This window comes from Dromiciops gliroides, chromosome 2 (assembly GCF_019393635.1).
Source record: "Dromiciops gliroides isolate mDroGli1 chromosome 2, mDroGli1.pri, whole genome shotgun sequence".
In the NCBI taxonomy this organism is placed as follows: domain Eukaryota; kingdom Metazoa; phylum Chordata; class Mammalia; order Microbiotheria; family Microbiotheriidae; genus Dromiciops; species Dromiciops gliroides.
Window position 1 is genome coordinate 680808814 of NC_057862.1, and position 14932 is coordinate 680823745.

Sequence of the window (14932 nt, forward strand, 5' to 3'; positions counted from 1 at the left end):
TCAGAATATTTCAGCCATATCACCTCCCCCAGCCCACCTTACAAAAGAGGCTCCTTTTCTCTTTACACCAGGGCTGGGTTGGAAGTGACCTTTGTTTACCTTATCCTTTGTTTTTCTTGGGCAATGGACACAGCACTGAACAAGTCAAGAAGACCTGGGTTTGAATTGGAATTCAGGGCAGGGAGGTGGTATGGGGAATAGAGATCCAGGCTTGGAGTCAGGAAAACCTGAGTTCAGATTTGGACTTAAACACTAGCTGTGTGAACCTGCACAAGTCACTTAACCCCATTTGCCTCAGCTTCCTCACCTGTACAATGAGTTGGGAGAAAGAAGTGGCAAAGCACTTCAGTATCTTTGCCAAGAGAATCCCAATGAGGACACAAAGAGTCAGACACACATTAAGTGACTGAACAATAACTACAACAAAGTTCGCAAACCTTTTAACAGTATAGAAACAGCTGCTATTAGACAAAATGTCTGATACTGGCCTTCTTGTTTCTAAAGCCCCTGATTGCAGAGAGAATAACACATTTATATTCACCCTCCTCTTCCTATGGTGTCTGTAGACTCCACAGGTTAAGTTTACAAGACCAGTCTCTGACAGGTGTGAGAATCAAGAAGTTTGGAAGATTTGGGGATGTTTAAGGGTATACACTACTAAAATATACCCTAAATATAGGTCTTAACATTCTATTTCATAGTTGGGGAAGTTGAGGCACAGAAAAGGTACTTTCTGAAGGAGCACTGACTATTGTGTCAAAGGGCATGAACAACAAGGCTACCTCTATTGCTTATTACTTGTGTGACCTTGAGCAAGTCAATTAATTTCTCTGAGACTCAGTTTCCTCAACTGTAAAGTGAGGAGATTGGATCAATTGTCCTCTGAGGTCCCTTATACTTCTAAAATCTGTGATCTGTGGACAATTCATGTTAAATCAAGCTGGTCTGAGAAGTCACTTCCCATAACTTTTTAACCTAATTTTCCCATACTCAGGCCACTGAATTTTACCAGCATATAATGGGATTAAATCTGGTATCTAGCTGACTCAATAGTGACCTTTCTCTTTATAGAAGATCATGTGACCAAAACTACTGGGGAAGAGAATTAGGGAAATTTCTTGAGAGGGAAGTTTCTGCATTGTCATTTTCATGGTTTTTTTGTTGTTTGTTTTTGGTACTTCAAACTGAAAATATATTTTTTAAAACTTGTTGCTGAATCTGCTTCCTTAATATGTGTGAGCTAGAGATGGGAGTTTAACTAGGGGAGAAGACACTGAGGCCAAGAGGAAATGTAAGCCCAACTGATGCCTTTCCAGTAATGGGAAATCTAGTGACCAAAACTAGAGGGAAGTGTTCAGTGGGTGAGAATTTCAGACAGGGGAGATACTATCAAGGGTTAGAAAGGCTTTAAGTGATGGGAGAAGGAAAGAAAGGAGCAATACAATGCAAATATAGTGCTGTATAGGACGAGGTTCAAATGTCTCTTTCCAAAAAGTCAGTTAACAAAAACAAAACAAAACAAAACAAAACAAAGTCAGTTAACTTTTCTATCCAGTTTCCTCATCTGTAAAGTGGAAATAGTTTTACTTCTTTTCTTCCTCCCCACTGCCCTTCAGTTGGTCTGAAGCTGAAAAGAAATAAATTTACAGAAAACATTTTATAAACTTTAAAGCACTATGCAAATTTCAGTTGGCATTATTTTCCTGATTATTATAAAGGGATTTTCCTCCCTTCAGTTTATTCTACACATATGCAACTTGATTATCAGACCTGAGAATATAATTGTGGGGGACATCTTGGAGAAACAAACAGGTTCATTCCTACCTGGGTGGTAAGTCACCAGCTTATTTTTACGTAGTGCTCCCTTCAAATATTATTCACCTCATCTTAGTAGTGAGGAAAACTGAGGTATAGAGAGGTTAAGTGATTTGTCAAGGCTCACACAGCCATTGAGTATCAGAGGGAGACTTTTAATTTACTTCTGAACTAGTCAGAAATAGGACTAAACTCTAATATGGGTTAATGAACCAATCCATATATATCTATTAACCCTTCTAAGTGCCAGGCACTGAGCATGAAGCTGGGCATATAAAAACAAAGAAATAAAAAGAGTCACTACCCTCAAGGACCTGACATTTTATTAGAAGGGACAGACAGGCAGAGAGGAGACAGATGGATCAATAGGGATGGATAGACAAATTCATAGATAGATTTAGATGGATGCACAAAATGATAGAAAGTCTACCAGATAGATAAATGGATGTAGATCGGTGGACAAATTGATAGGTATGGATGGATAGACAAATGGAGAAAAGGCAGAAAGGTAGGTAGATGTAGATAGGCCAATAGAGATAGAGAGGAAGACAGAAATATAGATAAAGAAATAAATGAATAGATAGATAGACAGATAGGTAGGTAGGTAGATAGATAGATAGATAGATAGATAGATAGATAGATAGATAGATAGATAGATAGATAGATGCATACATAAATACAGTTAAATGTCCTTGGAGTCAGCACAGCTTTAAGCTGGTAAAGTTTAAGAGGTTTAAAAACTTTATTAACTTAAAACTGCACTAAGACTTTTGGGATACCCAGATGTATCTACATACATTAATACCTATATACCCATATACACATAAATGTGTGTGTATTTATGCACACAAATAAATCTATATCTATCTAAATTATTTCCTATTTATTTTATATCTCATATATTTTCATATTCATAGATACACATTATATATGTGTTCATAGATACATATATGCATGTATATGTATACATACATACATGCATGCATACATACACATATACAATCCAGAGAAGATCATTTTGTGGGAGGAGGCACTCCTGCTAAGGAGAGTGAGAATTTCCTCACAGTCATTGTTGGATTCCTTTTCTCTGAGTAATATTTACAATGACTTGTCTAAATTCATGTCTTGGGGCACATTTGAATGACTCATGGTCTTTCCTCCACACACAAAGCCATATGATTAAGGTCTCAGGATCCTAGAGGACAAACAGGCATGTGCTAGTGGTCCTGGAGTCATAGGTCACTCTTTACTTTTCCTCGGGTTGGGACTTCTTGCAAGGGAACCAGTGGCAATAACAGGATCCTGTTTTTATCATGGGAAGGCTCATCTAATCCCAGAATGTCAGGCTCATAGCTCTCAAGCTTGAATAGGGCTGAAAAGTCATTTAGTTCCATTCCCTCATTTTACAGATGAGGAAACTGAGGCCCAGAGAAGGTCTTGTGGAACCTTTTTGAATTTGTCCAAGCTCACAAAGGTAAAAAGATAAAAAGATCCTGAATCTGAGCTCAGTTTCGCAGGCTACAGGTTAAGATCTCTGTCCATTGTGCCATATTCCTTCTCCCTTTGGAGGTTTAAGTCTTCCCTACCTTTCCCCATACTTGAATTCACATTATAGCTCATTTGAAAATGCAGATTCGGGGCCAGCTAGGTGGCACAGTGGATAGAGCACTGGCCCTGGAGTCAGGAGTACCTGAGTTCAAATCCGGCCTCAGACATTTGACACTTACTAGCAGTGTGACCCTGGGCAAGTCACTTAACCCCAATTGCCTCACTAAAAAAAGAAAGAAAAAAAAGAAAATGCAGACTCCACGAGGGAAGGGAATATTTCAAATTTGTCTATCCTTAGAATGATTTGATTATTTCCTGGCTTCTGAAATAAATCACTTTGGTACAAGGAGGACTGCAAAGAGTTTCCATTTCCTTTCTCTAGTTTGCTTTTTATGAAAATTTAACTAAGGTATTGAACTTTGGCTGTATTTGAGGCAAGTAACTTCCAGCCTGTGCCCTGCAGAGAGATAGAGGGGTCAGCAAATTCCTGGAGAAGATACACCATTGGCTAATATTATAGAGACAAGATTATGGGTATATTTATAGTGAATATTCCTTCCGTAGATGAGTTTAAAAGGCCTCTAAAGTCTCTTCTGGGTCTCAATTTCTGTGATTTAAAAGACATGGTTTCCTAACAAGGAGGGAGAGTGACTTTAAAAAATTGTACAGATTAAGCAGATTAAATTAAATTAAATTGTACAGATTAATCTAAATTCAGAGGGAATGAAAAGGAAACATTCACAAAAAATATGGGAACTACTTTACCAAAACTCCATGGTTATTTCACTTTTTTTTTTTTGGTAAGGCAACATAGGAAATAGGGGATAGGGAAAGGAAATAAGTTTTTTCCAATCACAGTTTGCAGAAGGGTGAGCTGGGAGTTTGAGAATAATGGCATGTAGTAGACTTGTGACCAAAAGACCAGAGTTCTAATCTTGGGTCCAACTTTTCCTTTCTGACCTTGGACAAGTCATTGCAGGTCTCAGGACTCTATGTACTCCTCTGTAAAATGGGGATAAAAATAACCATCCTCAGAGGGCTGTGCAAATATTAATTAAAATACTAAAGAAATGGATATTATTTTCACTAGTAATGTCTTTCAAGTAGAAAAAAATGCAGTCTTCTGAGTGGGACAATAGAAACCCCAGTGTTTTAAGGGAATGGGTACATTTTTGCTTTCACCTAATTACTTACCCAATTCCCCATTGTACTTCTATAACTATCAGAGGCAGTGGAATAGAGGACAGGATTTGGTTTAAAAATCCTTTCTCTTGATACTTACTAACTATGCAACTATAGGCAAATAATTTAGCCTCGCTGAGTCTCAGTTTCCTTATCTGTAAAATGAGATAGATGCACTAGATGGTCCTCTAAGATATGCTCCAGATTTAACATTCCTTAAAATAATGTTTAGGGAAAAGGCTCCTGGGTGTGGAGTCAGGAAAATCTGGGTTCAAATCCTGCTTCTGACACTGTTGGTGTCACTTTGGTCCAATTGCTTAAGTTTTCTTGGTCTCAGTTTCCTCATCTTCAAAATGAAAAAAAAAAAAGACTCATTGGCTTCTTAGGTTTTATCCAAGTCTCAATTTAGAAGCCTTTGATTCTGGGACCCTGGACATATCAAAGAGTCTCACTATGCTTCAGTTTCATCATAACTGTGTCACCTTAGGCAAATCACCTTTCCTCTCTGGGTCTTAGTTTCTTCATCTGTCAGAAAGAAAGAAAGAAAGAAAGAAAGAAAGAAAGAAAGAAAGAAAGAAAGAAAGAAAGAAAGAAAGAAAGGAAGGAAGGAAGGAAGGAAGGAAGGAAGGAAGGAAGGAAGGAAGGAAGGAAGGAAGGAAGGAAGGAAGGAAGGAAGGAAGGAAGGAAGAAAGAAAGAAAGAAAGAAAGAAAGAAAGAAAGAAAGAAAGAAAGAAAGAAAGAAGCATGAGGTTGAACTAGATAACCTCTGAAGTTCCTTCTGTTCCATAGCTGGGATCCTATCACTTTGAGAGTCAAAGTTCAGGGGCTCAAATCCTTATCTTGCTGTCAACTCCCTTAAGAATGTCCCTTTGGGGCAGCTAGGTGGCTCAGTGGATAAAGCACTGGCCCTGGATTCAGGAGGACCTGAGTTCAAATCCGACATCAGATGCTTGACTCACTTACTAGCTGTGTGACCCTGGGCAGGTCACTTAACCCTAACTGCCCTGCAAAAAACCAAAACAAAACAAACAACGACAACAACAGCAGCAGCAACAAAAAACCAAGAATGTTCCTTAAATTTTCTGGGTCTCAGTTTCCCCATCTGTAATATGAAAGACTTTGACTGGACAATGAGCATAACTCAGGAGAATGAGCACTGATTCAAAACCCACCTCTGATATCACCCAAGTCCCATGGCCTCTTTTGGCTTGTTTCTTCATCTATACAAAATGAGGGGAGTTGAACTACATGGTTTCTGAGACGTATCTTGATCTGTCAATGGTCACTATTATTCTCTCTAGCTCTGCTTATGTGCTCTACCCAAAGAGGCTAGGTATTTGTCATTCAAGAGATAAGTAACAATTAGGAAGTAGAAGGCATAAGAAAGCTATTTTTAGGCAGTCGGCCTAAGAATCAGCAGAATTGGGTGCTAATTCTAGTGGTGCCACTCACCAGCTGTTTGACCTTAGATAAGTCATCACTTCCCCTGACTTTTTAACTGGGAAGCTGAGGTCTCCACCCATTGCAGTAAATCATTATTTGTACTTTCAAACAGCTGATCTAGTATGTGTTGTGCTGGGAAGTCACTAAATTGCTGCAGAAGAAAGATGCTGACCAAGGGAAGTAGAAGGTGGAAGTCAAGAAGAGCAAGGTCTTGAGAAGGGAAGTAGTTAACAGAGAGGCATTATGATATAGAAAAAAACAATGGGATAAGAGTGAAAATAACTGCCTTCTAGTTTTGGTTATGCCATTAATTAACTGGGTGACCACAGGTAGGTCACTATACATCTCTGGACATTAATAATAATAATAATTATTAATAATAATATAACAACAACACAACAAATGTTTATATAACATTTACTATGTGCCAAGGACTGTGTTAAGCCCTTTACAATTGTTATATCATCATCTCTACACAACAATCCTGGGAGATAGCTGTTGTTGTTATCCTCATTTTATGGATAAGGAAAATGAGGCTTGAAGAAATTCAATGACTTGCCCTGGGTCACACAGGTAGTAATTGTATGACACAGGATTTGAACTCAGGTCTTCCTGACACCAAGTCCAACATTTTACCCATTATACCTCCTCCTACAAAAGAGGAAGTGGGGGCTCATGGAGGTGGCAAGACATGAAGTTCAAGGTCATTTCTAAATTCTCAAATCTATGACCCAAATCAGGGAATAAAATCTTAAAATCTGGGGAGCTGTTCTAAGTGCTGATGCCCTTAGGCAGTTCCTGTTCTCTGAGAGAAACAACATGTACTCATATAAAATATATGCAAAATATCGATGAACTTGGAGTCAGGAGACATTTGTCTGAATTTCAATTCAGTTACTTAAATAGCTAAATGACCCTGGGCAATTTTGTCTTTTTTTTTTTTTTTGAAGCTCAGGCTTCTCAGAAAAATGGGGATGGTAATAGTAATACTACTTAGCTCACATGTTGGAGGGAAAATACATTTTAAGTCTTAAAGTACCATAGGACTCTTACCTTTTATTATTATGAGATGGGGCCTTGGGTGGGCCAGTCATACATAATGTGGGATCAAAGAAGGAAGTAGGAACTTGAGGATTTTGCCTTTGCTTTTCTCCCTCCCCAATTCCTACCCATAAGTATCAGTAGATTCCTCCTCTCTCCCAAAGAACTGAGGGGTGAATGGGGACAAGAGGTGAGAAACAATAATTCTGGCTGCTGTGGGGGCCAGGGAGGGAAATCCCAGGTGTCATCTGGAAGATATGGGGAGTTCCTGAGAGTATCAGCAGTTGAATGTCTTATATGCAAAGGGGATATTTATCTTGGAGGAGAAGAGGCTGAAGCAGCTGAGGAGGTCAAGCCTGGATAATTTTTTTAAGTACTTTCCTGGCTGCCCTTGGAAAAAGAGTCTTGATCTGCTGGACCTCAGAGGGCAGAATTGGGGATCAGTGGGTGCATGTTACCAAGAGAAAGGTTGATCTAAATGTCACTACACATCTAGAAATTGGAATAGTCCCTAAATGGAGTTGACTGCTTTGACTGAATCCTTCCCTATTCAACATCACCAAGCATAGTTACAGAGAGAATTCTTGTTACAATGTTCTCCAAGGTCCTTTCCACAGATGAGAGTCTATGGCCAATGGATCAATAAATATATATTGAGCATGCAGTATGTACCAGATATAGTTCTAGGCTGGCTATACAAATAAATACAAAGAATCATGTAATCTCTACTTTTAAGGAGTCATATATTAATGTCATTTTTTGAAGTCATGAGTATATAAGCTAGCTACGTCGTGTATCCTTGTTTTAACAGGTTAATGGATTCTGAAAGAGGACACATAGCTCACTCCTGGCCATCCTTTTAGCCCTACCACTGACCAACTTTAGGCGATAGCTTTGATCCATTGACTTCTAGCTTGTTGGAGGGAGGGGATGTCCTAGACAGTTTCTTCAAAGGTCATTAAGACAACAAAATGTCCTAAAAGAGGAAGAACCCTTTTGAGGTTATCCTGTCCATCTAACCTTTACTTGGTATGGTATATAACCCATCAAAAACAGAGTCTCTTCTAGTTTTTCCTTAGAGAACATGGTACCCATGTGTTTAGCCCCAAGATAGGGGTGAGGAAGGAGAGTATTCATTTGCAACCATCATAGAGGTCTTAGTTAAATTACAAAAGGAAGGCATCTCTCACAAGAAAATTCCACCAAAAAAATGAAGTTGGTTTTCACTAGTGTCCTTTTGTTGGGGCAGCCAGCCAGCATCCAAGGAGTACACCAGAAGGGGAATATCATAGATCTAGGGTATGCAAGAAGACACAAGGGACCTCAGAGACCTTCTAGTCCAGGGAATCAGAAAACAAGCATTTGAAGTGCTTTCTATGTGCTAAGCAAAAACATGGGCCCTACCCTCAAGGAGCTCATCTTTCTAACTGGCAGAGTTAAAAAATAAATAACAAAGTAAAAACTAAAAGAGCTCTACAGAGTAGATGGAAGGTCATTTTAGAAAGGAAAACACTAGTAAGTAGCAGGACCAGAAGAAGCTTCCTGGGTGTTGAAAGAAGTCAAGGAAACTAAGGGGAAGAGGTGAGGAGGGGAAGCTTATCAGGCATAGAGAACAGACAGTGCAATCACCCAGAGGAGGGAGATGGTGTCTGGAAATTACGTCTATTCATAGACCCCTTGTAAGTCATGTCAATCAATGGACTAGCCAATTAGCTTGGAGCTGTGTGTGGGGACCGCCCCTCTTCCTGTCCCGCAGGAAGCTTCCAGTGAAATGCACAGAAGATCCTGCCTTTTAATTTGGGAACTGGCTTGTTGTGGAAGAACTTCACATGTTCATTTTGGGAAGCATGGATAGCTAGGTGAAGGTAGCTTTCTCTCTCTCTCTCTTTGCTAACCATTAATATACTTTAATAAATGCTTAAAAGCCTAAATTGTTGTTGAAATTATCAGTAAACTTAGCTAGTTCTACCCCCCCCCACACACACACACATACTGTGGGGTGGGGCAGATAAGGTGATCACACATTAGATTTTAAACATCACAGTTTAAAGGCCAGGGTTACTGTATAACTGGATGGCAGAGTGTGAGAAGGAAAGAAACGAAGGTGTAAAAAGACTGGGAAGGTAGAAAGAGTCCACGGTATGAACCCCCTCATTTCACAGATGAGGAATATGTAGACTTACAAGGAGAAAAGGCTTTCCCATGGTCCCACAGCTAGTAAGTGTCAGGGGAATAATTGAAACCTGGGTCTTCCTGACTCCAACCTTAGCATTCTGCTCACTAAACCACATTGGACAAATTTGTTGTAAGGAAATCCCCAAAGTCTGTGTGGGCATGTTAGGGGAATGGGGTTCTCCATTTCTCACTGATAGACAAAATCCTTAGCTTTTATAACTATAGAAGGACATCATTTCAGTTGTAGTGCCCCCTTCTTTCCACTGGGGGCCCATTCAGCCAGCATTACAGGAAAGCCCATGGAAGCTTGCCCGCGGCTTGCTTCTCGGCACATGAGATTGAAGGTTGCAGGACGAGAGGGCAGCATGATGCTCCAGAGCATTGGAAAGGGGCTCAGAGGCCATTTATTCTAACTTGGATCTGTACTAAAATCCCCAGGGCCAAAGCCAACAAGTAATCAGCTGGTCTTTGCTCAGAGTCCTCCAATAAGGGGGAGCTCTGCCCCCTGATTCTCCATGGAGTCCCTTCTGCTTTTGGACAGCTCTAATCCGTAGGGAGTTTCTGTCTTTGGTTTGCTTTCTGATTTCAAGCCCACATTTGCCTTTTCACCACTAACCCCCTCATCCACCCACCTGTGGTCCCCAATTCTGTATTCTGGGGCCAAACAGAAAAAAATTCATTCTTACACATGGCCATCCTTCAAATATCAGAACATGACAATCATCCGGTATGTCCCACACTCACCCCAGGTCTTCTTTCTAGACTTAACGTTCTGATTTCTTCAGATGATCCTTACTTGGCAGGAATTCAAGGTTGTCCCTACTGTGGTTGAGTCATAGTGCCAGGAGAGTGACTTCGGGGTTGGGTAGGGTGAAGCTGAGGTTTTGTTCCTCTCATCTTGGCTTTCCAGGACTTTTAACTAGGGACTTTCCTATTGTACCAACAGCCATATCAAAACCGGAAGTGGACACTCAGCTCCTGACCAGTGAAGAGGGAGAAGTACTGGTAGTGAGCTGCCGAGTTACAGGAAAACCAGCCCCCAAGATCACCTGGGACATGCCAGATGGCTCAGTGGGGACACCACAGCTATCATATGTTTGGCACCCCAATAAGACTGTAACTGTCATAAGCAACTTCACCTACAGCCATACCCAGCTCTCCCAGGAATGGCTACCAATGTGTGTGATTCACCACCCACTCCTTAACACAGTGGTTGAACTGGAGTATCCATTCCACAGACCTTCTGGTAGGCGGGGGCTGTTGTTGGAGAGGGAGGAGGGCATGGAGACACTTCCAGTGGAGGAGGAGGTTAAAGGGACAGGTTGTTTGTGTAATTTAGGGGAAAAATGGATTTTGAGCTAGAAAGAATATCAGAAATGAATATTTCATCACTCTCATTTTAGAGGTAAGGTAACTGAAGTCCAGAAAAGAAAAAAAAAAGATTTGGCCAGTGTCATATAGGTAGCAAGTAACTGTCAAGATTTGAACCCAAGTCTTTGGATACCATGTCCAGTGATTCTGTCTTTCTATCACATGATGTTGCTATCCCAGACTAAGCACTGATCCCCACAAAGCATCAACAAGTTCTTGTTACACACCTTTCCTGTCCCAGATACTATGGTAGGTATTGGGAAGAAAATGGCAAAAATAAAATCATTCCCTGCCTTCAAAAGGCGTATATTTTACCACAGGAAACAGAATTAAGCACCTACCATGCATTGGTCACCATTCTAGACACTGGGGATACAATGATACAAATGAATCAGTCTTTGCCTTTGTGAGAATATAATAATAACAGATTCCTGGGGATCCAAAGCACACCTTCAAGAAGTAGACATGCACATGCAAAAAAAAGCCATTTGAAAACAAATAATAATTCATTATCTTGATTTTCAATAAATATGGCCTATTAGTAGTAGATATCTCCCACCAAGAGCCCTTCTCTAGCCCAATCTGTATTGAAAACCTCTTTCTGGGGCAGCTAGGTGACACAGTGGATAAAGCACCAGCCCTGGATTCGGGAAGACCTGAGTTCAAGTCTGGCCTCAGACACTTGACACTTACTAGCTGTGTGACCCTAGGCAAGTCACTTAACCCTCATTGCCCTGCAAAAAGAAAGGAAAAAAAAAACATCTTTCTGCTTCACTACTTGAAGACAATTTTCACTGTCATTTTGACCTAGGGATTTAATGGACAGCAAACTCAGTAGGAGACAACAGATGAAGGTGGTGCCAACCCTAGCCACTTTACCCAAAGCTGAAGTATTTTTGGTTAAGGGAATGGAGATTTACAAGGCTAAGGATTGGGGTGGTGCACAGTTATGGTTCCACTGCACTCAGATCTGGTCAGACTACATCAGAAGTAATATAACTGATCACTTCTGGGTGCCAGGTTTATGAATGGCATTGATAAGTGAGGGGATTCCAATATCCTAATTTTACCGGTGAGGAAACTGAGGCCCAAGGAACTGAGGTGACTTGTCCGTGGCTACACATATAATAAATGGAAGAGAAAGAATTTGAATTCAGATCCTTTAGCTCTTTTTACTGTTCCATATTCACTTTCTTAGATCTTGGGTCCATGATTTACGAGGATTTGGTGAGGGAATGGCAGATATTTAGCCTGAAGAACAGAAAACTGGAAGGATGGTGGTGGGGATGTGGGCTGGGCTGGGCTGAGAGGAGAGCGTGCTACATTTATCCAAGTTCTTTAAGAGCTTCCAGGCAGAGGGAAGGGGGATCAGACTGTGTTTTGACTGATCCCAGAGGGGCCACTAAATGTCTGATGGGAGAGGAAAAATCCAACAATTGGAGCTAACCAGAGATGGAATGGTCTGTACTAACACATAGAATCAAAATCTTCACGCAAATGCCAGATTACCAAGAGTAGGGTATTTGGAGAAGGATTTTTTTCTTTGGTGTGGGTTAGACCACAGTTACTCAATGAATACTCAGGTTCCTTGCAACTCTGAAATCTTTTGCTTTTGTGACTCTGTGACCTTTCAATTACCCTCAATGCCAACCCAGTCACATGTCATGACTTCCCTTTATTCAACCACACCTATCTATTCTGGCTTTAGTTTCATAAGGATCTGAAACAAAACCCCTAATTTGACTTAGTTTTATTAACCCTATGATATCTATAGGAATCTCCTAGGTCCTGCCTACCAACAGAGAGATAGCAGGATTATATTGAAAGAGAGCTGAATTTGGAGTCTAAATAATAATTTCCATTGTATAGTCAAGGGCAGGGGGAAGGGCAGTGGAATTAGGTGGCCTAGATTTTGGTCCTACAATCTTCCCTCACCTTTTCTATTGACTATATGAAATATTCTAAATCTCTCTTTTAGTTATATAGACACAAACTAGAATCCGACTCCTCCATTATGGTGCAGTGGAACATTTAATGAATTTGGGCTTAGAGTACCTGAGTTCAAATCTCATCTCTACAACTTGCTATCTGTGTGACCTTGGACAAGACTCTTAAAAACTCTCTGGGCCTCAGTTTCCTCATGTGTAAAATAAGGGGGTTGGACCAGGTGCTGTCTTGTGTCCCTTCCAGGTTTAGGTTCATGGTTCCAGAGGTAACCTTTCTTTCTATGATCCTATGCCATGTAGTCACTCAATAAATATGCATTATTAAGGTCCTACTATGTGCCAGTCACCACACTAAATTCCCTAACTCATAAAGCCTCCCCTCCTGATGTTCTCATCTTTCAGATACAAAGAAGACCTTCTTAATCTGCTTCTCTTCTGTGATCATCACTTTCCTTTTCCTGGGACTCTATCTTTGTTGTTTACGGAAACAAAAACCAGGCACCCACCAAGGAGGTGAAGCTTTGATCTTGGTAAATATGAAAATTCCTCACCCAAGGGCTGTTTTGTGCATATGGCAGCCAATGTATTTGTCTGGGGGTGAGGGAGATAGTGTAAAATACCTTGTGAGGTTAGAGATTTCAGAGAGTGAAACTATTCTTTTCTTGAATCTGGGAAGAATTGGATTCTTATTCTGGCTCAGACATCGAATAGCCACATGACTCTTGGCAAGTTACTCCTCCTCTCTGAAGTTACTGATCTATAAAATGGAGATAATAGCACTTCCTTGCCCTTTTGTTCTTATATTTTCAGTTTATGCAATAACTAAAAGAGCAAGATGCATTTTAAGGCAAACACAATATTATTGTTAAAGTAAAACGAGGTAAAGGATGTCAGGTGCTTTGGGCAGTTACCATGCTATACAAATTTCAGCTATTTTGATAATCCATGATATCTGTTCTCACTGGGGAGGGGTGCAAGATCATATAGCTAAGTAGATATAGTCATAGGGTAAGAGTGCTAGAGAATTTGTTTTTTCTTTTTTCTTTTTTTGTGGTGCAATGAGGGTTAAGTAACTTGCCCAGGGTCGACCCTACACAGCTAATAAGTGTGAAGTGTCTGAGGTCGGATTTGAACTCAAGTCCTTCTGAATCCAGGGCTGGTGCTTTATCCACTGTGCCCTCTAGCTGCCCCTGTGCTAGAGAATTTCAAAGCTAATTCACTTATAAAGATCCCTGGAGGGGACTCAGCCACAAAGAACACCTAATGGAGTTGCAAATGAGGCATTAATGATGAAGATAAAAGTAACATTTTATGCACTTTGAAATTTACAAAGTGCTTTACCTCTATCATCTCATTTGATTCTTATAGGTTTTATTATTACCCTCATTTTGCAAAACTGGAAACTGAGCACAGAGATGAAATTATTTGTCTAGGGTCGACAGCTAATAAATTCGTGAAGCAGTATCTGAACCCAGGATTTTTAAATTCCAAATCAAGCAACCAATTCTTTGCTCCATGTTGGCTCTTTCATCTATCTCTAATGTCATTTTCAGATTTATAAGTCTGAGACCTTCAGATGGCCTCAGATCACTCTTCCAACTCTAAATCTATGAGTTTATTGTATTAGGAAAGTAAGAAGTGAAGAGACTTGAAGTGACTCTTCACAGAGAGAGGAAATAGGAGAGCAGGTTTTTGAACCCAGATCTTCTGAGTTCATATTTCCCATATTCTCCTGATAAGAGTTAAATTTAGTATTGGGGGTGGAGAGCAGGGGCAGGGAGGGTAATGATTAGAGATCATTTCCAAATCCCTCATTTTACAGAAAAGGAAATTCAAAGGGCTGTCAAGGGTCCTTCATGGAAATGCCCTTTATGGATTGGACAGCCACAGTTGGAGCACTTGCCTGACCTCAGCTCTAGCACCTTTCTGCTAGCACTATAAGGGCAATGCTTTGTTTTGACATTGCACTCCTATTCTGAGCCTATGGGAGTTAGGAAAGGTTTATTTACGGAATTAAATATGTTTTCCTGAATTTTGGTTAAAAACAAAACCAAAAATGACAACAACAAACAGAAAGTGCTTGAGAAATTCACCAATGTCATCTCCTAACAGGCCTTCACTTGGTTGATTCCAAAGATCCGCTGTGGAAGGTTTTCAAGCAAAGTTTCTGCCACTATCACTGAGCAACAAAGGACTGAAGATGTGTAACCCTTGTACTGATACTGGAAGTACTCTGAAACCTGTACTCAGCTGTGTTGCTGAAAATGGCAAAAAAAAACCCAAACCCCAAACAAACCCAGAAAACCTCCTGGGGCCCTGCCCAAGGGAGTGCAACCATCTGGCTCTTTCAAGACAAGTCTCAAAAATGTTACTGAGCTTTCCGCCATTCAGGGATGTTTGGTTTTGTATCT

At 40.4% G+C, this 14932-nt stretch overlaps 1 protein-coding gene across 1 annotated transcript in view; it reads left to right on the forward strand.

The window, feature by feature from the left end:
* The window catches only part of LOC122740173 (OX-2 membrane glycoprotein-like), a 20607-nt gene extending 5878 nt beyond the window's left edge, over positions 1–14729 (forward strand). The window contains exons 3-5 of the mRNA XM_043982053.1: positions 10151–10450; positions 12924–13051; positions 14634–14729. Coding sequence (XP_043837988.1) covers positions 10151–10450; positions 12924–13051; positions 14634–14729 — 524 coding nt within the window. The remainder of the gene's footprint in view (positions 1–10150; positions 10451–12923; positions 13052–14633) is intronic.
* Positions 14730–14932: the final 203 nt, after the last annotated feature.